The sequence below is a fragment of the Lepidochelys olivacea genome, assembly GCF_965140295.1.
Source record: "Lepidochelys olivacea isolate rLepOli2 genome assembly, chromosome: 20".
In the NCBI taxonomy this organism is placed as follows: Eukaryota; Metazoa; Chordata; order Testudines; family Cheloniidae; genus Lepidochelys; species Lepidochelys olivacea.
This window is the reverse complement of record NC_140430.1, coordinates 4,812,359-4,837,895: the sequence shown is the minus strand read 5'-3', so window position 1 is coordinate 4,837,895 and position 25,537 is coordinate 4,812,359. Positions and strand designations below refer to the sequence as shown.

General features: G+C 47.7%; 1 protein-coding gene across 1 annotated transcript; it reads left to right on the top strand.

Annotated features, from left to right (window-relative positions):
* The first annotated feature begins 8,276 nt into the window (after positions 1–8,276).
* LOC311510828 (aquaporin-2-like) lies at positions 8,277–22,659 on the top strand. Its single transcript, XM_084610851.1, has 4 exons — positions 8,277–8,685; positions 17,790–17,954; positions 19,048–19,128; positions 21,073–22,659. The coding sequence occupies exons 1-4, from the start codon at positions 8,323–8,325 to the stop codon at positions 21,286–21,288; spliced, it is 825 nt and encodes a 274-aa protein (XP_084466977.1). The 5' UTR covers positions 8,277–8,322; the 3' UTR covers positions 21,289–22,659.
* Positions 22,660–25,537: the final 2,878 nt, after the last annotated feature.

The following is a 25,537-nucleotide window of genomic DNA, read 5'->3' as shown; positions in this document are numbered from 1 at the left end:
AAGACTGGACTTATAGCTTACTGAGTTGGAAAGAAAAGTGCCTTGCTAACACACCAGACCCAATCCTTGGCTGACCCTCAGGTACAACGTCAGTGAAGTTATTGAAGTAAGTCAGGGGTGAATTAATCCTTCTGTCACTGTTAAAACAAGAACACCAAACACCGTGGAAGCCAGTGGGACTCAGGATTCGGCTCTAAATGCCAGAAACTGTTGACTTTTTCCATGGCTGACCTGGGCTACGTGTCACGTTAATACAACATGTCAATAGAACGTAAAATCTGATTATCGCCTTTCCATAAAGAACAAAGAGATACTGTGCTCCCGCTATTCTCCTCCCCTGGTGCCAGCAAACTGAGAGGAGAACAATGTTACAATTGTGGCATGCAATTACGAACACATCCGTGCGTACACTGCAGCGACAGGTGGATCTCTTGCACCGCAGCCCAAACAGTCCGATTCCCATCGGCACCTGGTGGAAAGTCTCTTAATGTTCTTCAGAGGGTTCCCACAGCCGGTGGGCCTTGGTACAGGAATGAGGCATTTCGGCAGGATATGAGAACACTCAGGATTTCCTGCTTGATCTCATTCCCTAAGCCGGCGAATTGTCTTGGAGAGGTGCAAGGCAGCGCAGCACTTGCAGGAAGCGTTAGCAGCGGACAACCTGCTGCGAGCGGCACATCCAAGTGAGAGCGCGTTGCTCGGCACAGGCTCGGAGGGGGAAACCACAGGCGCCGACTCCGGGGGTGCGCCGGAGCTGGAGCACCCGTAGGGAAAAATAGTGGGTGCTCAGCACCCTCCAGTCACAGCTGTTTGCCACCCCCACTCATCAGCTGATCGGGAGGGGGGGCGCAGCTGCCAAAAACCTGATGGGGGCACTGCCACCGCCAAACAGCTGTTTGGCGGCTCAGGGAGGGGCCAGGGGGAGGGCGGACAGCGGGTAGGAGGAGGGGGCGGAGCGAGGGCAGGAAGAGGCAGAGAGAAGGCGGGGCGTTGGGGGAAGGAGCGGGGCCTCAGGGCTTTGCTGAGGGAGAGCACCCCCCGAGGAAAAGGAAAAGTCGGCACCTGTGGTGGAACCAGAAAAGGGGAGGACAGAGACAGAAGAAAGCGTGGAGGGAAATAGAAGTGAAGGAGCAGATCCAGTCACCAGGTCTGACTCTCCACTACCTTGCGCCTTGGGCTGCTGCACATGGCCATCCGTAGTGGGTGTGAAATGCTAGCGAGCCAGAATTGCTTGGCACGGGTATCAATAGCAACCAAGGCAACAGGGAATCAGGCTCAGACCTGACAGAGGCACAAGCCTTGTCTACTCAACAAAACCCACCCTGTGTGTGTCAGCAAGGAATCAGTGACCAACACAGCTCAAGTTGCAAGTATACTTGCCTCTAATAGCACTATATGACCCCCGGCCACCTCACAGTCTTTATCCTCATAATACCTCTGTGAGGCAGGGCCATGCTATTATCGCCATTGTACAGGTGGGGAAACTGAGGCACAGAACAGCTAAGTGACTTGCCCAAGGTCACACAGGAAGCCTATGGCAGAGCAAGGAATTAGGCTAGCATCCTAACGAGGGAACCGTCCTTCCTCTCTTTAGGGGTAGGGTTTCCTGAGGGCAAACTGCCTTTGTCTCTCTTTCAGGACACTGTCATGAGAACCCACCTAGAAGCTATGGCTCCATTACTCCATCCACGCATACTCCAGCCCATTTCTGGATTAACACTGCAAATGTAAAAAGGCTCTTCACCAGACACATCACATTCAGATGGACCAAAATTAAAGTTCAGTGGATGAAGAGAGAAGACAGGCAAGGCGTTTTCCCCTTGGCAAATGCCTGTCTATGGTGCCACATACCAGATAAGTTTCCTCCTGAATAGCTTAGACCAGTGGTTTTCAACCTTTTTTTTCATTTGTGAACCCCTAAAATATTTCTAATAGAGGATGGGGTGGACTGCACCCTCAGCAAGTTTGCAGATGACACTAAACTGGGAGGAGAGGTAGATACACTGGAGGGTAGGGATAGGACACAGAGGGACCTAGACAAATTAGAGGATTGGGCCAAAAGAAATCTGATGAGGTTCAACAAGGACAAGTGCAGAGTCCTGCACTTAGGATGGAAGAATCCCATGCACTGCTACCAAGTGGGTAGGCAGCAGTTCTGCAGAAAAGGACCTAGGGGTTACAGTGGATGAGAAGCTGGATATGAGTCTACTTGTTGTCAAGAAGACTAACAGCTTTTTGGGCTGCATAAGTAAAAGCATTGCCAGCAAATCGAGGGACGTGATCATTCCCCTCTATTTGACATTGGTGAGGCCTCATCTGGAGTACTGTGTCCAGTTTTGGGCCCCACACTACAAGAAGGATGTGGAAAAATTGGAAAGAGTCCAGCGGAGGGCAACAAAAATGATTAGGGGACTGGAACACATGACTTATGAGGAGAGGCTGAGGGAACTGGGATTATTTAGTCTGCAGAAGAGAAGAATGAGGGGGGATTTGATAGCTGCTTTCAACTACCTGAAGGGCGGTTCCAAAGAGGATGGATCTAGGCTGTTCTCAGTGGTAGCTGATGACAGAACAAGGAGCAATGGTCTCAAGTTGCAGTGGGAGAGGTTTAGGTTGGCTATTAGGAAAAACTTTTTCACTAGGAGGGTGGTGAAGCCCTGGAATGGGTTACCTAGGGAGATGGTGGAATCTCCTTCCTTAGAAGTTTTTAAGGTCAGGCTTGACAAAGCCCTGGCTGGGATGATTTAGTTGGGGTTGGTCCGGCTTTGAGCAGCGGGTTGGACTAGATGACCTCTTGAGGTCCCTTCCAACCCTGATATTCTAGGATTCTATGATATCTTAGACACAGTCTGCAGACCCCCAGGCATCTGCAGACCACAGGTTGAAGGCCACTGTTCTATGGTAATGACAACCTTTCGCGGACCCCTGAGACATAATCTGCGGACCCTCCCATGGGTCCATGGACCACAAGTTGAAAACGACTGGCATAGACAGCATCAAGATGCATTCAAGTCTCCCCGGTCAAAATGCCTATGTGTAATTCCTGCTGAATGGGGCTCTCCAGATTTTTAAAGAGGGGTGTGGAGCTCTTCCAAGAACCTGCAATGTCACAGTCACCGAATTGGGGAACTACAGTACTGGGCAAGAGGCAGAAGATGTTTCCACTGATGCAAAAAGAACCAGTGATGCTAGGGAAAGGAATGCAGAAGAGGGACAAGAGGGGGACTCCATGTAATACCTTATTTTTACTCATTTCCCTTAGCAGAGCACTTTCAGAAATAGTCTGCTATCTTTGCTCCGTTACACAGCTCTTGACAGAGAGAAGTGGGAGCAAATTGTGGGAGGGACCAAGGACCTTCATTGTCTACAGAGCCAGGGAACAGGAGCTGTAGCAAGCATGCAGGCCACTGGACCCAGATGATTGGATACAAGCAGGAAAATTGAAAGCAAATACTTATACAATAAATATCCCATTCCTTGTGCCTCTGAGGTATTTTACATAGAAAAGAGATAGCATCAGGTGTTTGTGCTGATAGAAAGCCAGGCTATCTGCGTAATCTGGGCACTCGCAGAGGTAAATTTGCACAAAGCACATTATCGGGCTGTTTCCCTAGTTCCCTGCCAGCTGGAGGAAGCAAGCAGCCCCTTGTCCATCCCTCAAGACGTCAGAGGCCAAGAGGAAGCATTCACAAGAAGCATTAATGTTTGATTGCAGTTAAGAGCTGATAACGACATTACGCATCAGCGGGCTCATTGGTATGGAGTTTTTCTGATTCACTGGTCAGAATAATGGAGTCCGCTGACCTAGTTACAGGATTCGAGGGCTGGTCCAGTCAGAGGCACCAACTTGCTACTGTGCCGGGGGATGCTCAGCCCAGGCCCCACACCCACTCCACCTCTTCCCCCCAGACCCCATCCCCGCCTTGCCTCTTCCGGCCCCAGCTCCACCCCCCTCCCCTGAGCACACCCTGCTCTCACTCCTCCTCCCCTGCCCTCCCTCCCCCAGCACCTCCGATCTGCAGTGGGCAGGAGGCGCTGGGAGGGACGGGGAGGCGCTGATCAGCAGGGCTGCCGGTGGGCAGGAGGCACTGGTGGGAGGGGGAGGTGCTGATCAGGGGGAGCAGCTGATGGGTGATCAGCACCCACCATTTCCCACCCCCCATGGATGCTCCAGCTCCAGAGCACCCACAGAGTCGGTGCCTATGGGTCCAGTGGCCCACAGCTACACTAGTAACTCAGCTATCCCTACTGGACCATTGGGTTAACGGTCGAACCTTATTATGGCCTAACTGTAGAAAGGGCAAGGAACTGGGAGTCAGGACGCCTGGGTTCTATTTTCCAGCTGTCTGAGAAAGTGTGCTCCTAGTCACAGGGCCATAGGGAGTCCAGGCTAGTTACTAGCAATAGCCCAGTGACCCAATACCAAGGTTTTCATATTACCCCGGGTGGCAAGCATAAGGCAGGCAGCATGGTACAGTGGGGTAGGACACTGAACTGGGAGTTTTTGGAAACCTGGTTTCAACTCCTGACTCACCCGCTGACTCACTGCGTGAAAGAAAGTCCCATCTCTCTGTGCCTCAGTTTCCCCATCTATAAAAGAAGAGTAATGATACTGACCACCATTATAAAGTTAGATTGGTGAAAGTTGCAACATATTATCATTAATAACGATTGGAGCACCCTGACTCACAAAGCTGGGAATAGAACCCAGGAGTCCGAGATGCCCAGTTCCCAGCCTTAACTACCGGCCTGCTCCCTTCTCTAGTTAGATTAGGGGAGTGAGAGTCACCTCCTAGGTTTGTGCCAGCAGAATCCCAAAGTTTCAAGATGGGTCCAGGTTTGGTTTGGTCCTTACAGTATCTCACCTAAATATTACCCTTCAGTTCCGAGGACAGAAGACAACCTATATCCATTGCATCAATAGCCATATATTGACTCACCCACAGCACAAACACCCTGGATCATCTGATGAGACAACAGCTGCGGTGGCTCCCGGGTGCATCCCCCTTTGGAAGTGCAAACGATGAAGATTTCCTTTTGCAAAAACACTTTAGAGAATTCATGCTGCTTTGCTGCTCATTAATTGTAATAGCAAACTGTTACTCATGAATTACCACCTTGCTAGCCACTCGTTAGTATTAATTGCATGAGCGATCCATTATTATTCTCTTTAATTGCTTATATAAATGATCTCACATAATAGCCTATCATTAGCTCAGTGGTTTGAGCATTGGCCTGCTAAACCCAGGGTTGTGAGTTCAATCCATTTAGGGATCTGGGGCAAAAATTGGGGATTGGTCCTGCTTTGAGCAGGGGTTGGACTAGATGACCTCCTGAGGTCCCTTCCAACCCTGATATTCTATGATTCTTATGTTATTTACTGAGTACCGCCACGTTCTCTGTGCTGCAGCATATAAGAATGTGCTCTCTGCCCTACAGGTTGGTCCCAGTCTATCTAGGTCAGTGGTTTCCAACCTGTGGTCCGTTTGGCTGTTTGGCGGCTGAGGGAGGCGCTTGGGGGTGGGTGGAGAGCAGGGGGCAGCGGGGAGGGGTTGGAGCAGGGGCAGGAAGAGGTGGAGCGAGGGTGGGGCCTCTGGGGAAGGGGTGGAAAGGGGGTGGGGCCTCGGGTCAGATCAGGGATGGAGCCCCCCTGGGGAAAAATAGAAGTCAGCACCTACGTGTAGACGTGCACAAGTAGGTCGATGCAAGGTGGCTTACGTTGATCTAACTTTGTAAGGCAGACCCGGCCTTTGAGAAAGAAGAAAACAAAACCTCATGAGAACCGGTGTCATGTTCCCAACAAATCAATCCAAGCCTGTCAGGAATACATTCACTTGTGTGGCCGGTGCATGGGTTAGGATGGTCTCAGCAAGCCATAGAAAATAAAGATGGATCTGTTGCAGAGCTGGTAAAAAAAAACAAAAACCCTTTTCACTGAACTTTTTTTTCCCCCATGAAAAATGGCTTTTAGACAAAACAGAAATTTTCACACACATAACTGATGCAGCAAGCCCAGAGGTGCTGGGGCTGTAAACTGCCAAATTAAGCACTGCTCATAGGGTCACCAACAATCTCTTATTGCAAGGGTCAGCCTTTATTTTTTTCATCTCTTTACAACAAGATCGGGAGTTGCTGCAAAAAGCAGCTGGAAATATCCCTGGCGAATGTAGGTGGGTACTGCATATTCATTAGGATTATTATTAATATTAATAATGATGATGGCTATAATAATAATGATGATAATATCAGGAGGTGGGGTGGGGCAGAGGTGCTAAGATAACAGTCCCTTAGTTTTGAAATACAGTGTTGGCAACTGTAGGGTTCACCTTGGTTCAGCATGATCCTATTAATCTGGTACAGAGAGCAGCAGCATCCATGTCTGTCATCGGGATCCCTGAGCAAACAAAAGCAATGCTGGATACCCCAGGAACAGCTGGGTAGTTGACTATTGTGGTAAGTGACTTGAGTATCTCGGCAGTCAGACACACTGAGTCATTACCTGCACGTTGAGGAAGCAGAGCAATTGTTCGCAACAACAGGGAAAGGGCGATTATGGGGTGTGTAATGCCCACGCACTCAGGAAACGTGATGGTGACTCTGAGAAGGAGGCCATGGTGCGGAAAGGCCAGCCCAGGTGGCCAAAAAAGAACCGGCTCAATCCTCCAATTCTCCTCCCCACCCCACCCCCACCCCCGACTCTGAATGAAACTTTTTAAAAGTTCATTAAATCCTCAAGCCACAGAGCATCATTTGCATTGGTCATAATTTCTAGCCAATCATTCTTAGAGTCCAGGTCCTATCTCTGCCTGGTACTTTTGACCCCACCTCACCAGTAGGGCACTCTGAGACAGGGATTCGTTGGTCATAAAGATAATGCACTCTGGAGGCCTGCTGAATCAAGCTCCATTGAGTTTATATATCTCTTTATAGACGCAGCTAGTGGCAGTCACCGATGGCTTTATCATGTGGGGAGTCTGGAATGGCTGGTGCAGGACAATAGTTGCTCTTTCAGACTCCAGCTTCTTTCTGGTATTACAGATGCATCTTTGCAAGATGAGCTCTGCCAATGCAGCTCAGTCCCAATCCGGAGGCCCCGGTGCTGTGCCAATCCTGGGCTATTCCACGTCTCTGCCAGTGCACCGCAGGCCTGACCCACAGTCCCCAGGCCCCTTGCTATTCCAGAACTCCGGATGCACCACAATCCTGACCCACACGTCTCCCCTATGCAAACCTACTATTCCAGTCCTGGACTCTCATATGCACAGTTTTGCCAATGCACCTCAACCCTCACCCGCAGCACCCCCCATCCAGGGCCCCCATCCAATTCTGCCACTGCAAAAGAGACTTGCTGGCATCACTGTATCCGTCCAGTTCTGGGTCTTTCCTTGGCAGACACCAGCAACCACGTCAAATTGATTGGTGGTTTACGGATACATACACAAATGCCCATTATGGACAAGGCTACAGCCCACCAGCCAGATTCCGTTTGTGTTTTAACACAGGCTTTGAAAAAGCTAGAGGTTGTGTGCAGCAATGGGCCGGAGCCACAAAGAGCAGCTCGAGCGCCGTGTTCAAACCTTCTCAAACTTCTGGGGCTTGGGGACCCAGGACTTCTAGCTCGTCCCAGTAAAAAAATATGGGCTAGTCCTGCCAAACTTCAGATGGACATGGCGAGGAGCAAGAAAGAAAGAAAGCAAAAGCAATTAGATAGATAGTCAGACAGATAGCTGTGTATGGGGATAGACAGACAGACAGAGTGGGTACATGGGATAGATGGATAGATGGATAGATAGATAGATAGATAGATAGATAGATAGATAGATAGATAGATATTCAGACCTGGATCCAAACTTCAAAGTTTGAGGAAGTTCAAGATTGAGACAAGCTGTTCAGACCTATCTCTAATTCCCCCAAAACACCACTTCCTTATTTTCCCATCCCCGCTGAAAAGACCAGTGGAGGCGAAGAGAGGGGAGAAAGGAATGAGTGACACAGGAAGAGGGACCGTAGTAAAAGGAAAGGAATAACGCAGCTCAGCTTTGTGTTTTTAATGGCATCTCTCGAAGCTAATTTATGAGCACCTGAAATGGGCACATGCCACATTCGCAAGTTAATAGAGGGGGCAGGATCTGAAGCCAGATACAGCTGGAAAAAAAGCATCATGTTTCCAAAGACCCTGACCCCACCTCCTGCAGCAGCAGATCCCTGGATTTGCTGCACACAGACATATATAGATAGATATCTCACACACCAGCACCTTTGCAGGCAGCAGCCACAGCAGCAGCAATCAGGCAGCTGTTAGAGTCGTTCCTGGCAAACCCCATGATGTGGGAGCTCCGTTCCGTAGCCTTCACCCGGGCTGTCTTTGCTGAGTTTCTGGCCACGCTGCTCTTCATCTTCTTTGGCCTGGGCTCTGCCCTCAGCTGGCCTTTGGCCCCCCCAGACGTCCTGCAGATCTCGCTGGCTTTCGGCTTGGCCATCGCCACACTGGTCCAGGCCCTGGGGCACATCAGCGGGGCGCACATCAACCCAGCAGTGACAGTGGCGTGCCTGGTGGGCTCTCACATCTCCTTCCTCAGAGCTGTCTTCTACATGGCGGCGCAGCTTCTGGGGGCAGTCGCCGGGGCAGCTCTCCTGTACGAGCTCACCCCGCCGAACATCCGGGGACACTTGGCCGCCAACAGGGTAAGGATTCCACCAGCGCAGGAGCTCTCAGGGGGACAGGAGTGATGGATGGGTAGGGCTTTTGGGGAAACGAAGGCAAGTCAAGCGAGGTCACGTATAGCTGGGAATAGAACCCTGGAGTCCTGCCTCCCAGACCCACCTTGCTCTGACCTGCCTCCCTCCTTCTGCTGGGAATGAACCCAGGTGTCCTGACACCCAGTACTGCGTTCCAACTATTAAACCGTGCTTCCTTCTAGATATGGGAATAGAACTTGGAGGTCCTGGCTCCCAATTCCCCCCACTCTAAGCATTCCCCAGTGCGGCCTATGAGACCAACCAACAGGAGTCAGGAAATTCACAGCCAAGCTGCCATTTTGACATAAGAGATGTTGCAGAGTTCCTGGCTCTGCCATGCTTAACCCTTCTCTGGGAGCATATTCCACCACCTCTACAATATCCTTGTTGGTGTGGGACTATGTAGTCTGTCTCCTTGCCACGTTAGGTCTTGCCGGTATTTCCAGGATGCTGGTTCCACACCAGGCACCCGGGCATCAGAGCTGGTACGACGGGTTTTTTTAAATACAATCGCTGCTTCGCATCAGATAATGCCACTCAATGCTTTACTTTCAAAGGCTGGTAGTGGACCCACCTGGTTAATCACAAGTCCCGGTAGAGACCCCTGCCCTGGCAGTGCCACCTCGCGGCCTCACCTTCCCTGGTCTGTAGCAAGTTAGAAGGATTTGACTCTGGTTTCGTACACTGTGCAACATCAAATTGCAGGGAGACATTTAACGCTCTGACTTACAGGCAGAAAAACAAGGGAACATGGCGGAGTTGTACCTAGAAACCCCAGCTGATGTCCTGTCATTAACACACCGGCTCCGGATTCTCCACTGCCTTGCATTTTGTGCCATCATTGACACCTGGGAAAAGGGTGGGGTAGGGAGGTTAAGCAGCTACAAAATCAGAACATGAGCATTATGAATCCACTTTGCAAGGTGTAAATGACACCAGGTTGCAAGCCAGTGGAGAATCTGGTCCCATGCTGACCTAGGAAGACAAGAAAAGCATCTATAACAGCACTGCCAAGTCTCATAATTTGATCGCGAGTCTTGAGCGATTTGGTGTCTTTCTTAAATCCCCAGCTCCTGGAGTCATATGATTTTGAGACAGGCAGTTTTTATTTTTAAAACTTGTAAGTTTCCAGCCTTGATGGCTGCAAAGAAAAGTTTGAAAATGACCCTAGGGTATCCTAAAAGTTCAAAAACTAAAAGGCTACAAAAAAGAACCCCAAATATATTAATAGTTTTAAATCTCATGATTTTTGGAGGCCTGACTTGTGTCTTTTAATGCTTGGGGTTGGTAATACTGCTGTTAACTCCAGCATTCTCATTATGTGGGCTCTCCTTTACCATGCCCCTAATAACAAAAACATTATGGGTCAGGTTCTCGGTTATGTAAACTAGCCTGATATCTCTGGACCAGATTCTCATCCAAATCATCCAAAGCACAGGACTTGGTGGTGACAGGGGACTTCAACTACCCAGACATCTGTTGGGAAAATAACACAGCTGGGCATAGATTTTCCAACAAGTTCTTGGACTGTATTGGAGACCATTTTTTTATTTCAGAAGGTAGAGAAAGCCACTAGGAAAGAGGCTCTTCTAGATTTGAGTTTGGCAAATGGGGAACAACTGGTTGAGAATTTGAAAGTGGAAGGCAGCTTGGGTGAAAGTGTTCATGCAGTGGCAGAGTTCATGCTTCTAAGGAATGGGAGGAGGGAAAAGAGCAGAATAAAGATAATGGATTTCAAGAAGGCAGATTTAAGCAAACGGTTGATGGGTAAGATCCCTTGGGAAGCAAGTCTAAGGGGAAAAACAGCTCAAGAGAGTTGGCAGTTTTTCAAAGAGACATTACTAAGGGCACAAAAGCAAACTATCCCACTGCACAGGAAGGATAGGAAGTATGGCAAGAGACCACCCTGGCTTAACCAGGAGATCTTCAATGATCTGAAACTCAAACAAGTATCCTACAAAAAGTGGAAATTAGGTCAAATTTTGAAGGATGAATATAAACAAACAACACAAGTATGTAGGGACAAAATTAGAAAGTCCAAGGCACGAAACTAAATCAAACTAGCTAGAGACATAAAGGGTAACAAGAAAACATTCTACAAATACATTAGAAGCAAGAGGAAGACCAAGGACAGAGTAAACCCGTTACTCAATGGGAGCTGGGGGGACAGCAACAGAAAATGTGGAAATGGCAGAAGTGCTAAATGACTTTTTTGTTTCAGTTTTCACCAAAAAGTTTAGTAGTAATTGGACATCTAACATAGTGAACGCCAGTGAAAATGAGGTTGGCTCAGAGGCTAAAATAGGGAAAGAACAAGTTAAAAATTAGACAAATTTTCAAGTCACCAGGATGAAGCACATCCTAGCATTCTCAAGGAGCTGACTGAGGAGAGATCTGAGCCATTAGCGATTATCTTCTAAAAGTCATGGCAGACTGGTACGATTCCAGAGGATTGGAAAAGGGCAAATATAGTGCCCATCTAAGGACAACCCAGGGAATTACACACCAGTCAGCTTAACCTCAGTACCCAGAAAGATAATGGAGCAAATAATTAAGCAATCGATGTGCAGACACTTAGAAAATAAGAAGGTGATAAGTAACAGTCAGCATGGATTTGTCAAGAACAAATCATGTCAAACCAACCTACTTGCTTTCTTTGACAAGATAACAAGTCTTGTGGATGTGGGGAAGCAGTCGCTGTGGTATATCTTGATTTTGTAAGGCTTTTGATAGTGTCTGGCATACCCGTCTCATAAACAAACTAGGGAAATACAATCTAGATGGAGCTACTATAAGGTGGGTGCAAAACTGGTTGGAAAACTGTTCCCAGAGAGTAATCAGTGGTTCACAATCAAGCTGGAAGGGCATATCAAGTGGCGTCGTGCAAAAGTTAGTTCTGTGTCTGGTTCTGTTCAATATCTTCATCAGTGATTTAGATAATGGCATAGAGAGTACACTTATAAAGTTTGTGGACGATAACAAGCTGAGAGAGGTTGCAAGTGCTTTGGAGAATAGAATTAAAAGTCAAAATGATCTGGACAAACTGGAGAAATGGTCTGAAGCAGGGATCGGTAACCTTTAGCATGCGGCCCGTCAGGGTAAGCTCCTTGAGGGCTGGGATGGTTTGTTTACCTGCCACTTATCATAGAATCATAGAATATTCTGGGACCTAGTCCAACCCGCTGCTCAAAGCAGGACCAATCCCAACTAAATTATCCCAGCCAGGGCTTTGTCAAGACTGCCTTAAAAACTTCAAAGGAAGGAGATTCCACCACCTCCCTAGGTAATGCATTCCAGTGCTTCACCACCCTCCTAGTGAAAAAGTTTTTCCTAATAGCCAATCTAAACCTCCCCCACTGCACCTTGAGACCATTACTCCTCGTTCTGTCATCTGCTACCACTGAGAACAGTCTAGAGCCATCCTCTTTGGAACCCCCTTTCAGGTAGCTGAAAGCAGCTATTAAATCCCCCCTCATTCTTCTCTTCTGCAGACTAAATAATCCCAGTTCCCTCAGCCGCTCCTCATATGACATGTGCTCCAGCCCCCTAATCATTTTTGTTGCCCTCCACTGGACATTTTCCAATTTTTTCACATCCTTCTTGTAGTGTGGGGCCCAAAACTGGACACAGCACTCCAGATGAGGCCTCACCAATGTCGAATAGAGGGGAACGATCATGTCCCTCGATCTGCTGGCAATGCCCCTACTTATGCATCCCAAAATGCCATTGGCCTTCTTGGCAACAACGGCACACTGTTGACTCATATCCAGCTTCTCAGCCACTGTAACCCCTAGGTCCTTTTCCGCAGAACTGCTGCCTATCCATTCAGTCCCTAGTCTGTAGCGGTGCATGGGATTCTTCCGTCCTAAGTGCAGGACCCTGCACTTGTCCTTCTTGAATCTCATCAGATTTCTTTTGGCCCAATCCTCTAATTTGTCTAGGTCCCTCTGTATCCTATCCCTACCCTCCAGCGTATCTACCTCTCCTCCCAGTTTAGTGTCATCTGCAAACTTGTTGAGGGTGCAATCTATGCCATCCTCCAGATCATTAATGAAGATATTGAACAAAACCAGCCCCAGGACCAATCTTTGGGGCACTCCGCTTGATACCAGCTGCCAACTAGACATGGACCCATTGATTACTACCCATTGAGCCCAACAATCTAGCCAGCTTTCTATCCACCTTATAGTCCATTCATCTAGCCCATATTTCTTTAACTTGCTGGCAAGAATACTGTGGGAGACTTCCGCGGGTTTGGCCGATCGCGGCTTTCACTGGCTGTGGTTCGCCATTCCAGGCCAATGGGGGCCGCAGGAAGTGGCGTGGGCTGAGGGATATAAATAGGATGAAATTCAATAAGGCCAAATGCAAAGTACTCCACTTAGGAAGGAACAATCAGTTGCACACCTACAAACTGGGAAATGACTGCCTAGGAAGGAGTACTGCGGAAAGGGATCGATCGGGGGGTCAAAGTGGATCACAAGCTAAATATGAAACAACAGTGTAATACTATTGCCAAAAAGCAAACTTCATTCTGGGCTGTATTAGCAGGAGTGTTGTAAGCAAGACACAAGAAGTAATTCTTCCGCTCTACTCCAGGCTGATTAGGGCTCAGCGGGAGTATTGTGTCCAGTTCTGGGCGCCACATTTAAGAAAAGAGATGGACAAATGGGAGAAAGTCCAGAGAAGAGCAACCAAAATGATTAAAGATCTAGAAAACATGACCTATGATGGAGACCAGAGTTCAAGTACCTGTTCTGTCACCGATTTCCTGTGTGATAATAGACCAATCACATAGCCACTCTGCGCCTCAGTTTCCCCATATGTAAAGGGGGATAATAGCACACCTCTGCCTTACAGGGGAACTGTGAGGATAAATACCTTAAAGACTTTGGATAGTACAATAATGGAGGGACATACAAGTACCTTAAATAGATAGTAGCCTTTGTACAAGTCTTTAAATCGTGATTTGAGGACTTCAGTAACTCAGCCAGAGGTTCGGGGTCTATTACAGCAGTGGGTGGGCGAGCTTCTGTGGCCTGCGATGTGCAGGATTCAGACTAGATGATCATGATGGTCCCTTCTGACCTTAAAGTCTATACAGGTGTGAATGATTACTCAAAGGCAAGGACAAGTAGCATCAGGCCCTGTATTTTTCAAGTGATCTAGCAATTTGAATCAAATCCAGGTCAGGACCGACAGAAAGCTAACAGCATCTCCCAGCTGTTGTCACACGTAGGAATAGCGTACTATCCCTTTAAATAGTTCGTGTGCCCTCTGGTAGCACTCACCGTGTTTATGCGATGAAATCAGCCAGAGCAGCAAGGATGCATAGAGCTAGGCTTTGCACATCTGAAAGGACCACAGTACTGAGCTCCCCTCCAGGTCAGTGAGCAAGGTAGGAAAAGCCTACACAGTCCCGCTGCTCCTTGCATGTACCTGTCCTGGGCACAGACAGATGCCTGCCGTTCCAGAGCTCTATCACTCTCCCCCCAGGATGCAACATATGTGACATATAGAGCTCCTCACGCTACACAGGGAGGTGAAAGGATCAGCTCTGGTTTGTAAATAACACAGTATTGCCAGGCCCAAATGCTCACAAATCATGAGTCATGCGCACCAAAAATCCTGAGATTGGCTTTAAAATCATGAAATTACGTCAAAATACTAGATTTGCTGCTCTTTTTATTTGGCCTCTGCTTTTTGAGCCTTTGGGATGAACTGGGGTCACATTTTGAAGCTAGAAACTTACTTTTTCATGAAGAACAAAGGCTGAAATCATCACTTGATTCCAGGAGCAGGGGCTTTAAGGAAAACAATAATTATCATGAGACTCATGACAAACTCATGAGAGTTGGCAACGCTGGACTAAAAGGCTAAAGAGGGGGGCTAGCTTCTCTTCTCAGGCCTTGTCTACACCCAAAAGTTCACTGCTTTAACTGAACCGACATAGCGAAAACAGTGCAACCTGCCCCAGTGTGAATGCAGTTATGCCAATATAAAAATCCTCATATCTGTATGACTCATTCCTGTAAGGGAGGAGGAATAAGGTATGCTGGAATAAAGCACTTTTAGACCTGTAGAACTGCCTCGACAGTAGGAGCTGTACCAGTATGACTAGGAATCACATTCCCGAAATGACTGCACAAAGTCTGCACTGCAATTAGAGGTGTGATTTAATTTGCCGCACTTGTAGATAGACATCCCTAGTCTGGATATAGCTCGTGCCCCTAACAATAGCTGAGAACCCAGCTCACCAGATTTTGCAAAGGGACTGCTCAGTGCAACAAAAACCAGTCGACTCACAGGACCACAGGCAGGAAACTTGTTTCTTTGTTTTTAACTGCATCACAACAGAAGAGGGGGATGGGGAAAACTTCTCATGGACTAAACAGAAAGTAAGGGAGAATTGGATCAAGGCTTCAACCCAGAGTACTGGGAGTAACCTAGTTAACCCTTTGATGACCACTTTACTACATCACTGCGATTGCTATTCTAGTGACTAGATCAAAGCTAGCTCAGCTGGGTCTGTGGTCACACCTCCGACAGCAGTGTGTAATCCAGGCTTCAGTAACGCCCGTGTAAATCCGGAGTTATGCAATCCCTGGCTTTATACCAGCGTAATGGAGATCAGAATGTAGGCCTTAACCTTCCTGGCCGGCAAAGAGGTGATACAGTGAGGGGGAAAAAAACTGCAGGTGGAATTTCTGGTTCTGTCTAAAACATCTAGATTTCAGTATTTAACAGTGCATGGCTCAGGCTCCAGCAGCGTAGCTGGACCATAGATAAGATCTCAGCCAACCCCAGAGCACCACTCGCACCGCAAATTGGTCAATTCACCAGCAACGTCCCGTGGTACCGTCACTTACATTGGATTAAGGAATCACGAGCCGCCATTTATATTGCAAAACGTACACTGGAGATGTTCTCTCGAAGTGTGGTCAGATTAGGTTTAGTGCAATTGCTGAGCAGAGAAGTGACTGCTTGGAAAGGCTGACCTGGACACTGGTACATGCTAGGTACATACTGTGCGTGCGTGTGCACGAGAGAGAGAGAGAGAGAGAGAGAGAGAGAGAGCGCGCAAATCAGTGATTACCATTGTGAAAAATAAAACTCTCATTTCCCGACACTTGAACTTTTCAAAAACTGTCTCGGGTCACAAGTGACATGAATTTTGTGGGTCTCATTAGAGTCCTTGACGGCACACCTCCCAACTACTAGACATTTGGCAGGATCTCCTTAAAAGAGGCACAGCATGGGAATAGCACCGTACAAGAACAAGGAGACCGATACGGAAAGGCAGCAAACTCTTCAAAACCATGCACGGAAATACTCTTGCACACAATGCACAATGAGCCTGTGGAACTCATTGCCACAAGACAGTATTGAGACCAAAGAGTTTTGAAGGACTCAAAAAAACCTAGGTGGAGCCCTGACTCCGATCCACTCTGGCAGTTCCTATGTTCCTTACAAGTCAAGACAATATGTTGACAGAGATGGAAGGATCCAGACTAGGAGCACAAGTGAGGACTGAGATGCATTGACAAAGCTGGAGTGGAGGAAAGGCTGACAGAGCAGGGATTTTGCAGAGCAGGATACAAGCGCATCAGCTGGGCTGTGTGGGGACCTGGGACTGCAGGGGGTGATGCTGGTAAGACCAAGGTGCCTTGGCAGAGCTGTGGAGCAGCTTACACAGCCTGTACTTACTCTGTACCTTCTCCAAGCCTTCCAGATGCAGGGACCAGGCAGGGTTTAGCAGGGAGATTCATAGAGTCCAAGGCCAGAAGGGACCATTTGTGATCATCTAATCTGACCTTCTGGATAACATAGGCCAGAGACCTTCCCTCAAAATATTTAAATCCGTCTTGATTTAAAAATGGCAGTGATGGAGAATCCCCCACAATCCTTGGTACATGGTTCCAGTGGGTTCATTACTCTCACCATTAAAAATGCATGCCTTCTTTCCCATCTGAATGGGGCTAGCATCAACTTTCAGCTCATGGATCACGTTAGATCTTCCTCTGCTGGACGAAGAGCCCACGATTAAATATTTGCTCCCCGTGGAGATACTTGTAGACTGTGCAATCCAGTCCCCCCTTCACCTTCTCTTTGCAAGCTAAATAGATAGACTCAAAGCGCTCAGTCTCGATGTTTTCCAATCTTTTAATCATTCTCCTGGCTCTTCTCTGAACCCCTCAACATCCTTCTTGAATTGTGAGCGCCAGGGCTGGACACAGGATTCCAGCAGTGCTCCCGCCAATGCCAAATACAGAGGTAAAATAAACTCTCTTCTCATAGGCACCAGCTTCCTCTGGGCCCAGGGGGTGCTTAACCCCGGCTCCGCCCCCATCCCCGCCCCCACCCAACCCCTTCCCCCAAGCCCCCTGTCCTGCCTCTTCCCGCCCCCGCTCTGCCCCAAGCCCTGCCCCACCCAACCTTTCTCCCAAGTCCCCGCCTCTTCCTGCCCCTGCACAGTCTCTTCCCCGCCTTTTCCAGCCCCCTCCCCCGAGCACACCCCATCCCCGCTCCTCCGCTTCCTCCCAGAGCCCCCTGCATGCCGCGAAACAGCTGATTGTTGTGAGTCGGAGGCAGGGAGAGGAGTTGATCGGCAGGGTTGCTGGTGGCCGGGAGGCACTGGGGGCAAAAGGGGGAAGCTGGCTGCCAGTGGGTGCTAATTTTTTCCCATGGGTGCTCCAGCCCTGTCTCTATGGCGCCTCTTCTACTCAAGATTCCCCTGTCTGTGATTCCTAGGATGGTAATAGCCCTTTTTGGCCACAAATGTCACACGAGGAGCTCGGACACAGCTGATTCCCCACCATGACCCCCAAATCTTTTTCAGAGTCACTGCTTCCGAGGACAGAGCTCCCCTGCCCTGTAAGTCTGGCCTGCATGCTTTGCTCCCAGATGTCTTCATTTACATTCAGCCGTATTAAAACGCATATGGTTTTCTTTTGTGCCCAGTTCACCAAGCCATCGACCTGTTCCTCTTCCTAAAGCACCGGGGAAGGGCGCACGCTCATTACTGAGAAGCTGCTTTCCTCTCGTTTCAGCTACACAACGACACGACTCCAGGCCAGGCTGTCACCGTCGAGCTGTTCCTCACCTTCCAGCTGGTCCTGTGCATTTTTGCTTCCACCGATGACCAGAGAAGCGATAATGTCGGCTCTCCGGCCTTGTCCATCGGCCTTTCTGTTGCTGTGGGTCACTTGCTGGGGGTGCGTCACAATGGCCTGGCTTTTGCATTTTAGAGCCATGACACAAGCATGCCCATGTCCCAGATAGTTTCACTAGGTGGGGTGCTCTACCAAGCAGAGGAAGAATGGTCCAGTGGCTAGGGTGTCAGCTTGGGATTTGTAAGAGCTGGTTTTGATTCCTTGCTCTGCAACAGCTTTCCTGTGTGACCTTAGGCAAGTCACTTAGCCTCTCTGTGCCTTCCCAAAGGGGAAGAGTAGCAATTCCCTGCCCTCAGGGGTGTTGTGAGGCTAAGTCAGTTAATGGTTGTGAGGTGCTGAGGTACGACAGTAATGGAGAACATTCTGTGTTTGCCCAGTCCCTAGCACAATGCGGTCATGTGCATGGCTCCAAAGCACTATGGTAACACTACAAATAATAAATACCCAACATAGATCGCTCCAGCCCCAGACTCCCCAAACTAGAGATGCAGCAGAGACTAGTATGCAGATTCCCTCCACGGATCTTGAAGCCCTTTGCAAACATGAATGACCCCCTTTTGGATCTAGGTCAGTATCATCTCCATATTACAGGGGAGGTAATTGAGGAGACTTGCCCAACACCTGTGTAGCTGAGCAGGCAACAATTCTGTGCTTTACCCATTAGACCGTGCTTTCCATAAGAGCTCCCAGAGCTGGAGGGAAATTCCCAGCTACTCAAGGCCCAGCCCCTTCCAGCAGGAGCAATGAGAGAATTTAGCTCATTTAACTAGCTATACGACTGGTTGGTGAAAGATGCCCGTCATTCTTTTCCTGCCTGGAGGACTGAATCATAGAATCATAGAATATCAGGGTTGAAAGGGACCTCAGGAGGTCATCTAGACTGACGCCCTGCTCAAAGCAGGACCAATCCCCAATTTTTGCCCTGATCCCTAAATGGCCCCCTCAAGGATTGAGCTCACAACTTTGGGTTTAGCAGGCCAATGCTCAAACCACTGAGCTATCCCTCCCCCCCTAAGGCTTGCGCCAATGAACGAAGCATGCTAACAGCAGGCTAAGGCGTTTAAAGATAGTCTTGTTGCTGAAAGAGTTTGGTGGTTAATAATAACCGTGCCCCTTTTTCACCCCCACCCCCCAGATCCACTACACCGGCTGCTCTATGAACCCCGCCAGATCTTTCGCCCCAGCTGTGATAGTAGGAGACTTCAGCGCCCATTGGGTAAGAATTCAGCCCCCCGCATTCCTCATAGCTGCAGATCTGAGTGCAGTTTTGGCAGGACGAGCTGCCATGCATAGGGTTGCCAATTGTGGTTGGACGTATTCCTGGAAGTTTCATCACATGACGTAACCTTTAATGAAAGATAAATCTCTTATTCCAGGAGACCCAACTCTAGCCCAGGCACTGTGGTGTCGATATTTCTAGAACTCTCGAGAGTCAGCCTAGCTGCTGGCATTTTAACAGTGAGAAGGGTAATAATAATATTATCCAAACCAGGCTCTGGTTGCCACCTGGAAGAAAGATCTAGAGATTGGGAGCAATAGATACAGCAAACCATAGCCCGGAATTGCCTAACCAACTGGCTAAGTTGCAACAGGAAAAGGGTGTGTGGTTCATTCTATGTGAGTTGGCAGTAGGCACAAAACCTACCGAGACTTTAACTCTAGTTATTATCCAACTAATCTTTCCCGATTCTAGTCTGAACCAGCATGGTTCAATTTTTCCATCAGATGTGGTCGGCATCTGTTTGGAATCCAAGGTTTGTGTTCAGCGAACCAGAAAAGGGGTAGAGGAAGAGACGCTTTGCTCATTCTTGGCAAGTTTTAGCAAAAGTTCTGTGAGTTTGATTGACTTCCTGGGTCAGAGGTCAGGCAACAGCCATCTTGAAAAATGTTTCTTTTGCATGTTGACCAGGAAAATGTGCCTGCCAAGAGCAGATTCAGAACTAGAGTCCTGGAACACATGGAAGCTGTGTTTTAGTTTTGCAGAACTGCATTGCTTCAGTCTGGGGTTTTGCATAAATCAAACCGAGTTTGGTGGTCATCTCAGTCTCATTTTACCCAAATCACCAAGGTGATTAAGGTGACTAAATAAATAACACTGAAGTTATACTACTTAGCACTTATCTACTGATGCAATCTAATGAACATTCAAAGATCTCAAAGCACTTTATAAAGGTGGGTAATATCACTATCTCCATTCACCCAGATGGACAAACCAAGCCTCAGAGAGGGGAAGGGCCTTGCTTTAGATCAGAGAGCAATTTAATACTCGAACTGAGAAAAGAAAAGAAATCCTGCCTCCCTACTTTAACCACTAGACCACTTTCCCTTCCAGAACTGGGACCAGAACTCAGGAGTCCTGGTTCCCAGTCCCAGCCCTGATCTAACCACTGGTCCTCATTCCCCACAAAGGCTGGGAAGAAAACCCAAGAGTCACAATTCCCAATCTTCTATTCGCCCGGCTGAGCACAGAACCAAAGAGGTTAAATGCTCAGTAGTGTGTTCGAACCACAAGCCTGCACCACTTTCCAAAGTTTTGGTTTCATCACAATCCCTAAACCAGGTTTGGGCAATGGCTGCACTAGAGTTTAAGACGACATAAATTATGTCACTCCAGTGGTGTGAATTAGCCACTCCCCTGAGCAACATAATTTATGCCAATTTAAGCACCACACTGTGAGAAATTGGGGGTGGATTAATTAAGTCAATGGGAGAGCTCTTTCCCACCGGTTTAGAGCAGCTACACAGAGAGTTTACAGCGGACTTAGATTTAGTGTTGCAAAAGCTCATTGGTTTGATCTTGGTTCCACAAAACCAACCACTAAAAAAGCCAGGGTTGTTTTCAGATCCATTTTATCAGAACCGCCAGCGCTTTGGGGATGGTAGTTCAGACAAAAGGGTCTGTTTTGGGTCCAAAAAGCAGTGGAGATCAAGATGAAGCAAATATAGATGGATGGATGTGTCCCACTGGGATGAAAAGGTTATGGCCATGGGCAAATTTTGAGCCCCGTTGGTTCCCAAATGCAGAGAGAACTCAAGCTTAGGTGGCTAGAAGACCAGACTCAGATCCATAAATATCTGCTGTTCATCTCAAGTTCCAGATAAATTTCTGAGTCCTGTGGCTGATTCGGGAGCCTTATTTTTTCTCTCTCCATCTGCCCAGGTCTTCTGGCTGGGACCCTTGGCTGGTGCAGTGGTGGCCTCGCTGATCTACAATTATATTCTCTTCCCACACACAAAGACCCTATCAGAGAGACTCGCCATCTTCAAAGGCCTCGAGCCTGAGGAGGACTGGGAAGAGCGCGACGTTCACCGGAGGCAGTCGATGGAGCTGCACTCCCCGCAGACTCTGCCAAGGGGGGTGACAGAGAAAGTCTAGCTAAGCCCCCATGGGCTTCAAAAGGAGCTAGCCATGTTCTCCGGCATCTCTTTTAGACCAGCACACGTTCGGACGAGTGACAAATGCACTTTCCCCACTTTCGCAGCAGAGTAAAGCGGCCAGAAGTTGCCCCAATGAGCCGTAAAAGGTTTGCTCCCATTGTTAGCTGTGCCCCATTCCCTGGGCAATTCACTTAACCTTCCCTATGCTCACCAGCTTTCCACCTTTACGGTCCGTCAACAACCCCTTGCCTGAACCAAACACCGGCTCTGCCTGCAGAACACACTGACCCCAGCAGCCTCAGGATGGCAACCCCAGGAGGCAGAACTCCTGGGCCCGATTCCTAGCTCTGCCACCAAATGTAATTTGGCACATCGCTTCTTTTCTCCATACCTCAGTTTCCCCATTTGTAGAAGGAGGGTAATACTACTTCCCACCTCACTGAGCTCTCGTGATGGATTAATATTTGCTGAGCACTTGAAAGCGCTATATATTAGCGTTGTTTTTATTACTGTTGCCATTTAATGGAGCAGGGTGATTGCTACCTATTCTGGTCCGCTCCCCCAGTGTCTCATACTTCTCTCACTGCAATGGCTGCTTGGACCCAGACTGGAGTGTGTCCCATGTAACAAGCAGCAAGCGGCTCATCATCCATCCTATCAGGAGAGCTTTGATAAACTTCATCTGGCTGGTTCCTCCGGTGTGCCAGCTCCCATGTTTCTACAGAGAACGACAGCCCCTCTGTATTCCCCAGAGCCATCTCCCGGCTTGTTCCCTAGACATTTGCCTCCAAGTCTAATTCACTGTATGCCCAAGCTCCTCCTTATTCTTGTATTAAATTGTCACAGGCATCCTTGTGGCTCTTAAATCCCACCCCAGAGGTGGCTGCATTTCCCCCGGCAGGTAAAGCAGCGGTGCCCTAACCTGTTCTGTGTCAGGACTAAAAATATGGCCCCCTGTGCCCTAAGCCTCTTCTTCCAATCAGAATAGTTTTAAAACAAAAACAAAAAACTTGCCCTGTCTCTCTGTAGATTGAACTAAAGTGATAGAGTTCACTGATTTAAAATGTGATTTGAGTCAGGTCCAAACAATATCATTTAAATCACCAATTTTCTTTTCTTTTTTAAAAATATTTCTTATTGTAGTTACTTTCCTAAGGAAAACGTAATTCTTACTGGCTGACAGAAGAGCCCAAGGAACTTACCCAAAACTTATCCTCGCAATCAGCTGGCATAAATAATGACTGTATATATTTATTCAGATTCTTCATTTTTACATTCCAGTACTAACCAATGTCAATGACTGTTCTCTTTCTGCTATAGACATTTTAACTTATTGTTCATTGTGATTGTGAGTAAAGCTAAAATGAAATGGAACGGAGCCATGAAAATGATTTTTTTAAATATATTTGAATATTTGTTGTATTAATTTCAAATAAAGCACTTTAAATTTGCATTTACATGTCAAATCAATAAAATAAGAGACTCGCATTTATATAGTAGTTCATCCCAAAGTGCTTTACAAACTGGTTCTGCATTAGACCACATTCTGCTATCCTGACACAGAATAGTCATTTATGTCCTCAGAATGAGACCAGATGGTAAAAGTGGGTGTGTAATGATTACTCACCCACCACTGAAATGCAGCCACCTCTGGGGTGGAACGCAGCCCCCTTTCTATCACCAGCAACACATTGTAGCTTTTTTACTTGTTTTGGATGGTAAGACCGGACATATTAACCTTTTATCAACCCAGTCCACATCATCTAACTGGGGACACAAAATAAAGATCCGTCCCTTACCAGTACTCCAGTGTGTCACATTTTTATTACCCGCTTGTGACAATCAAATCTGATCTCTGCTACACCTGTAGGCCAAATTCTCAGCAGGCATCAACTGACCTACAGCAGTCAATGGAGCTACACCAGCTGACAGTCTGGCCAGTGACGTCAATGGATTCATGCTGATTTACGCCCTCTGGGGATCTGGCCCCTTGGCCCCAATGGCCCCTTGGCCCCAATGGCCCCAATTTACATCCGTTGGGAATCTAACCCTCTGACATCAAGGGAATGACACTGAATTACAACAACTGGGGTAATGGCTTATTTACTTTAACGTAAACCAATTTACACCAGCTGGGAAGCTGGTCCCATCCTCTCCAAGGTATTTAGGTGCCTAAGTCCCAAATGGGAGTTAGGTGCCTCAGTACCTCTGAGGAGCTGGGCAGCAGATCCTTCACTTCACTGGCGGGGCGGCAATTTACACCACTTCAGAATCCGGCTCCTTTGCTGCAATGGAGCTATACCAGTTTACACTAGCTGAGAATCTGCCCCGTTTACACCAGGGGAGTCGCTCCAGATTTACACTAATGTAACTCAGATCACACCTGGTGTCACAGGGATCAGATCTGCCTGAAGGAAACCCAGGACTAAGCCAAAGGAACCACACTTTGCAGCTGAGCTTCTGTTTCTAAATAGTTTTAACCGGGGTCAATAAAAGAGAAGGCATTGTTTTAATAAGCTGTTAATCACTTACAATAGATTGCTGTAGAATCCAGCAGGTCTATGGGGTTGCTTATTACCAACTATAACATCTGCTCCTGAGGCACTTAGAAGCATGAATAATGGTATGTCTGTAACATGTATTATTAACCCTTTATAAACCATATATCAATGGACCCTCAAAGCATGGCTGCCACATCAACAAGGAAAATGGAAATATTGCACGGGATAACCTCTTGCTCTCTCTGACTTGAGGTTTATCCTTTGAGTCCTGATGCTCCAGACCTCAGGCCCATTGTTTTATTGATGCCAGTGGAGAAGGGTGAAACGCTGGTACTATAGATATGCGAGATCCTATCATTTCAGAAATGCTCAGCCCCACTCTGCTCTGAGATGGCTCCAAGACACCAAAATGAACCTGTCCTTTTAGCCCCGAAAACAGCAACCTAGCCACCAGCATTATGCAGGTACTCAGCATCAGAGGGATGCCACAAAGGGTTTTTATTTTTCTCTTTCTTCCTCAATTATCATCTGGCTCACTTTGGCCATTACCCTGTGGCCACTGGATTAGCTGCCCATGGGGATCTCCCGCAGCACCCTACCATGCTTCCCATAGCTTGGTGCAAGCCGCCGCCTCATGGCTGCAGTCTCCGGAGAATAATATTAACACCACCTCAGCAGATTGCAAAGCACTTGACAAAAGTGGGCAATTTAATTATCCCCATTTTACAGATGGGGAAACTGAGGCACAGGGGGCATGATTTGCCCAAGGTTACCCACTGGCAGAGCTGGGACCAGAACCCAGCTCTAGGCCAGAGCACTAGCCACTAGGCCATGCTGCCTCTCATCTCATCAAGCAGGCACACAGCCCCTTTATTGTTTTGCCCCTTGGCTGGCGCTGAGTCGCTGCAACCTAAAAACCATCAGCCGTTTGGCGGGACGTTTGCCAACTCTCATAATTCTATTGTGGTCTCAGGATATTTCCTGCTGTTCTTAAACTCCCAGCTCCTGTATGTGTGTGATTAGGTGACAATATCAGCTCACATTTAAGAAAAAACCTTAAGTTTCTAACCTTCATAGCTGCAGAAAAAAATTAACTATTTTTGGATGTTTTCTACATTTTCAAATATATTGATTTCAGTGACTACACAAAATATAAAATGTGCAGTGCTCACTTCCTGTTATTTTTATGACAAATATTTGCACTGTAAAAAAAGAAATAGGTTTTTCAATTCACCTCATAAGTACTGTCGTGCAATCTCTTTATCGTGAACGTGCATTACAGGGTGGGGAATTACCGGTAGAACCCCATAAATGTAAACAAACTTGTCTGTCTGAGATGGCTGAACAACAAATAGGACTGAGTGGACTTTCATAGAGGGTAGGTCCATCAATGGCTATTAGCCAGGATGGGCAGGGATGGTGTCCCTAGCCTCTGTTTGCCAGAGGCTGGGAATGGGCGACAGGATGGATCACTTGATGATGACCTGTTCTGTTCATTCCCCCTGAAGCACCTGGCACTGGCCACTGTCGGGAGACAGGATACTGGGCTAGATGGACCTTTGGTTTGACCCAGTCTGGCCATTCTTATGTTCTTATGACTTGTAGGCTCTAAAGGTTTACATTGTTTTATTTCTGAGTGCGGTTATGTAACAAAAACAAATCTGCATTTGTAAATTGCGCTTTCATGATAAAGTGATTGCATTACACTTACTTGTATGAGGTGAATTGAAAAAGACTATTTCTTTT